General features: G+C 45.0%; 1 protein-coding gene across 4 annotated transcripts in view; it reads left to right on the top strand.

The window, feature by feature from the left end:
• WDR41 (WD repeat domain 41) overlaps positions 1-6000 on the top strand; it is a 39069-nt gene that overhangs the window by 22634 nt on the left and 10435 nt on the right. For 3 of the 4 annotated variants that reach the window (XR_015061931.1, XM_085896271.1, XM_085896272.1), the window contains exons 10-12: positions 576-667; positions 758-867; positions 1051-1215. Coding sequence is in view for 3 of the 4 variants with exons in the window: in XM_085896271.1 (XP_085752397.1) it covers positions 576-667; positions 758-867; positions 1051-1206 (358 nt within the window). In the remaining variant the exon portion in view is untranslated. Of the gene's footprint in view, positions 1-575; positions 668-757; positions 868-1050; positions 1447-6000 lie in introns of those variants that run through there. The other variant, XM_085896270.1, reaches the window with a different exon arrangement.

Genomic DNA, 6000 nt, shown 5'->3' on the forward strand with positions numbered 1-6000 from the left:
TCCTAACGTCCTTCCACACAAAACTTCTGCAGTTCTCCTAAACACCTCTCCATACTTCTTCCACTCCTCCTCCAAACCTTCATCCTCTTCATTAAGTTGATCATACTTGGCCCTCATCCTCTCCTTGTACTCTACGACAGTAGAGTATTGGCCCACAAGCCAAGTTTTTTTGTGTCGGGCATCCTGCTTTGACCTCTCACCGAGATCGGTGATGCTGACAAGGCCGTGGTTGATGTGGGTCTGGTGATGATGGTGACTTTTTCCATCTAAACTAGCACTGATGACCTGGGTAATCATTATTTAAGAAAAAAACATATAAGACAGATTACAGAGGGATAAAACGGTTCCATCAAAGGAAATGCGCTTTTAGACACACGCATGCCGGTCAGGAATACAGCAGCTTGCCACAATTACATTCCCTCACACTTATGCTAATACATACACCAAAGGAAACAACTATCATTATACTGTGCAAGGTTACCCCCTAGAAAGCATTCCCACAACAACATGTCGAAGCAGATTGTGCCCCTGCAAGTGCACTCCTTCACAGGACTCTTACCTTTCTTGCTTCTCAGTGATTTGCTGGTGTCAAGCTCTGAGGATGGGACAGCACATCTGTGGAAGCTGCAGCCTTACACAGCACAGAGTGCCTTTTTGTCATACGCCGGTAATTTCCCGAATTCCACATTGCTCGCAAAATCTTCGCGACATTCGGAATAGTTAGCTATGTGAGAGTTTAAAATCGTTTCTTTTGTAGGGGTCTTCAATTTGTTGAGAGGACCAGGCTTTTCTGGACAAATCCCCGTGACAAATCGTTGGAATCTCGAACTGGAAGGAGATCTGGTTGGGCACTCTGGGGCAGTTGAGGTATGTGGAAACATGTTTACCGACGTGGGGAGAAGAGTAATCGAGTCGTCTTTTTTTCTCAAAGGCTTTGATCGTTGAAGCGTTGTAGATTTCGCAAACCAAAAGCCACTCCTGAAAATCGACTTTGTTTTTGCTTTCCTTTCATGAATCTTAAATCTGTGCTGGATATTTTATTTCCACCAGGCCCTCTTGGACCTAGGAAGCTGGGGACTGGTCACCTGCTCAGCTGATCACCTGCTTATCATCTGGCGTAATGGTGATACCTGGCCTGATGTTATTCACTCTCGGGAGGATCATCAAGAAGCAAAGTTTATGTCCACCAAGAAGGAAAAAGTCTGACATGACGGTGTAAGGAATGCGAGGCCATTATTATATGCTCTCCCTCTGCACATTTTAAAAACAAAGAATGTTTATTTTATTTCTCGTAATTGTGTGATAAATGCGTGAAATTTGGAAACGAGTCGTGTTACTACAAGGCTTGCCAACAGCCTGAGTTTGAAAATACATTTCCGAGAACTTGGTTGATTAGTGGGGTATGCTTACACATTGTGAGGAATAATGAACCGTGCTTCACCATTATCTCAGGTCGCTCGCCTGCATTTGTTTTTTTTCATTTATTTATTTTCATTAAATTTTTTTAATTTATTTATATTGTTGTAGATTTCCCGCCCGTCAGCGTGCGAACGACCGCGTCTAACCAATCGCTGTCGCTTCGCCCACCGAACGGACAATCCAGTCGCGGCTTTCCGGATCAACGCCGGAAACCAGCCACGGGTGTGTTTTTAACAACACCACAACCTTGTCCGCACTCTACCCACGCTACAGGGTCCGATCGCCAAATCTTCGATTTACCGAATTATTCGCGCTGGGAGATTACCGAGAGATTGTACCTCAACGGGACTGCTTGGAAACGAGCCGCTTAAGCAGCTCGCTTCCTTTTGGGATAACCGAGCGGGGTATTATCGCGCAGTCCCATTGGACCCGATTGCTTTACCAACTATATTCCGAGTGCAAGATGGCAGCTCAATTAAGGGAAGAAGATGCAACGAACAGGTTTACATTCACACAAGGACATTTATTATAATAAAGCACGTATGCAATTAAACAAGGCAAAACACGTATGCAATTATACAAGCAACAAAAGCACGACAAAAGAACTACGACCGTCTATACGAAATGCAATGCAAACATTTACAGCACACCAAGCACTTAACAATTTCCTACTTATTAGACGGGCCCACGGACACACACACCCAAGAAATGGTGGCAGAGGCCTTTAATAACGAGCTCCAGCTCGGAGGATAGGTGAGCTGAAACCCAGAACCTATCTCGAACCTCTCCACCTCGTGTGGTCTTCAAGTTGTTCGGACCCGGGCTCCAGCGAGAGCGAGATGGATCCAATCGCCGTGAGCCGCGATCCTTCCCGAGCTCCCGCGAATCCTCCCGCGCTTCTCAACACGTGCTGGTGAGACGAGGCGCTGATCCTTCCCATCGATGCGTCGCTTCCCCGAGGAACCACCTCCAAGAAGAGGTCGATGAGTCGCACCAAGCTGGGAACCAAAATGGAGAACAAAGAGCTCCACGAACCAAGAAGAAGAAGAAGCCACCATTCGCAGCTCGAGCCGAGCAACCGGCTCAACTTCCTTCCAAAAACAAAGCATTTCGAAGCAAAAAGCTCTCCCGAGCCAAACAGAAGCCGAAGCTCACTGAACCACCAAAGCAAAAAGCCTCCTCCCGAGCCAGGCCTCAGCCAAAGCTCACTGAGCCAGCCGAAACAAAAAGCTTCCGAAGGCCTCAACCCAAACCCAAGCCAAACAGGACCCGAAGGTCTGCTGAACGACTCCTCTCTGCCGAAGCAAAAAAAAAGCTTACTCATCAAGAACAAAGAAAGGATCTCATCCTTATCCTTCTCCGCCCCCCTCCCCCCACGCCCGGCGTGACTCATGCCCTCGTGATCCATCCACCGCTCAACCACGGGTGGGAGGGAGTTGTTGACATCATGAGTCACGGGACGGCAGGGTTCTTCTTCCTCTTCGCAGAAGAGGGGGAGGGACATCTCTATTGTTCGTTCCCTAACTATTAAATCGATCCGCAGCGCATCTAATCGATTTCTGAACATTTAAACAATGGAAGGTGAGCTATCTAGGGAACAAGCACTTATCGACATAGCTGACTAAAGGAACCTGTATGTTGTGTGCAATCGAATTCCCAAATTCGTAACAATATTTTAATTTACGGATGCTTTCCAACGGTTTTGTAATTTTTTTTTTTTCCTGGTGTATCGGCTTCGATGTCCATCGGCACGCAAAAATTTCAGCTTTGTACGTCACCCGGAAGATACCGATCTTTAATATCAGTGAGTAGTTAGAATGAGCTTTATATGTATAATAGTTACGAGGGGGTAATGCTTACAATTGTGACGTAATGCCCGGATTGGTCTACAGACCAACTCGCCTTTCCAACGGCCGATGTCACGTGGCCATGCTCGAGCTTCTTCTTCACTTTAACATCTGCCGTGACAAATGTGGGTGGATACTCGCCAAAACGTCGGCTTTTTTCAATTTTAAACTCTTACCGAGCATATAATATGTTTACCCTCACCCACCTCGCTGTTTTGGAATAAATTTAAAAGGTAAAACTTTTGTGTTTTTGTTTAATTTACACTGTAGTGTATTTACATGTTTATTTTTTCAAGGTCAACATATACTATATATTGTTGCAGACCCGGAGTCACGGGGGTACTACGAGGGTGGAAGGTATCCCTGGTTCTCATCGGACTCACAGAGAATCGCAGGCCGTCGCAGACGAAAAACTTCGTGCCGCGGCGGGTCGCTGAACGACCGCGAACGCCAGTAGCTTGACCATGTGACTTAGGGTCCTCCGTCTGACACCGTTTACCGAAGAACCCGTGATCTCCTTATCGGAGAATCGCGCCCTCGGCAATTATGCTATTATCTTTATTGGATCATGATTAATGCAGCCGAGCTTTCTGCTAGCACAATGCCAGATTGACACGAGAGCGCATTAGTGGGGAATTAGAAACCTCCCGGGTAATCTACATACGGACATTGCTCTACCAATGGAAGAAAGAACAACCACGGGCAGATTGGAAACATAACAAGAAGAATTTATTTAAAATGGGCGATGAGGGGTACGGGAAAGAGGGATGGAAACTTAAGAGCTTTAATGGCGTCAAAGAGAAACAGGGGCAGGAAAAGGGGAAATGCAATAAAAACGAGTAGGGCACTCAGTAGAGCGCATACCTCCACCCCGTAATGCCAGATCCACGAGAATATTTCTGGCCCAATACATTTTTGAAACATCATGCCAGATATTGTTTCTGAGCCCTCTCTCTCTCTCAATGGTGAAGAATCACTTTTAAAAAAATGATCAGATTTGGATCCGAATCTGGATCTTCACCAAAATTGAATTGATTCTTCCTTGTCACACACCCAACATATCCACCAAGTTTCATCAGAATCCGTCTGGAACTTTTTGAGATATCGTGCTATATATTAGTTTAGCCCGATCTCTCAATGGTGAAGAATCACTTTAAAAAATGATCAGATCCAGATCTTCACCAAAATTGAATTGATTCTTCCTTGTCACGCACCCAACATGTCCACCAAGTTTCATCAGAATCCGTCCACAATTTTTTGAGATATCGTGCTATACATCATTTTGGCCCTATTTCTCCATGGTGAAGAATCACTTAAAAATTCTAGTAGCCGGATCTGGATCCAGTTCTTCAACAAAATTTTATCAGTTCATCCTTGTCACATACCCAACCTGTCCATAAAATCTCATCCTGATCCGTCCCCAACTTTTTGAGATATCCTGTAAACAGAAAAACAAACAACAAATGAAAAATCACTCATCGAGTGACAACTTGACAAAAACAGCACAAAGTAGAATGACACTCGGTAGAGCACATACCTCTGCCAGGTGGAACAGTTTACGTTTTGTATCCCACTGATGGGCTCGATCCAAACCAAAATCCAATCCGCTTGTTCTTGTCACCTATTCAACTCATCCAACTTGTTTTGTCGTAACTCGTCCACAACTTTTTGTGATATAGTGATGCATTTAGGTTTTGTCCCGATCTATTTCAGAAATTAGGCCTGTGTTGACCTTTTGACCTTAACATTTAAGGAATTAGGACTATCACATCGGAGGCTGTCAGCCAAAGTGAGGGCTTGTGGAGTGGCTAGTCAGGGAGCTAATTGGATTGCAAACTGGTTTAGATTAGTGGTAGAAAGTAAAGAGTTGCTGTGAGTGGGAGGATGTCTTGCTGGTAGGATGTAAGTAGTGGGGTAAACAATATTTAAATCAATGATTTGGAGATTGCGGTGAAGAATATGCTTTCCAAATTTGCAGATAACACAAAGCTTGTAGGTAAGGTGGATAGCATAGGGGGTGCTGATCAGATTCAAGAAAGTATTGATACTCTTGGATGGAAAATAATTGGATTGGATTGGAGGATGGAGGATGCAAAAGATTGGAGGATGTAATTTCACCTGAGCAAGTGTAAGGTGTTGGGGATGGGAAAGAATAATAAAAATAGACATTACAGGATGTAAGGGGTAATTTTGTAGCGTGTCCCTCAGGAGAAGGATCTGGGGGTGGTAATAGGTATGGGAGGTAAGCAGGTAGCACAGTGCCAGTCAGCTATAGGTAAAACAAATAGGGTTTTAGGCTGTATAAGGAGGGGGATTGGAGGATTCCCCTGCCAGCCCCACCCATTCTGCCGCCTGACCGGGTATTCAATCATTTGGTCCTTCCGGCTGTTGTCATGAATAGAGCTCCACACTTAATATGGGGGAATCCCTTCTACCCTCATGCTCCTGGGTTGAACCCCAAACGTCCAACAGTGTTCATGGCACAAAGCAAGGGAATGGGACAATCATTTCAGGAAGACTGGGTCGTGTCTTAGTTCGTTTGCCAGTCATTTTGTGTGGAGGGGAATAAACAGGGATTTGGGAAACGAAATACAGTACAGGGGAAGACGGCAATAAATTACATTACAGGGTAGACGTCCATACAGATGAACAGACAAACAAAGACTTTGTTGGGCTTTAAACAATTAAGGGGAATGGGAGAATTTGGCGTACGTTCCAGAATTCTGGTGTACGT

This window comes from Eptatretus burgeri, chromosome 9 (genome assembly GCF_056783735.1).
Source record: "Eptatretus burgeri isolate ZD-2024b chromosome 9, Ebu_testis_v1, whole genome shotgun sequence".
NCBI classification, from domain to species: domain Eukaryota; kingdom Metazoa; phylum Chordata; class Myxini; order Myxiniformes; family Myxinidae; genus Eptatretus; species Eptatretus burgeri.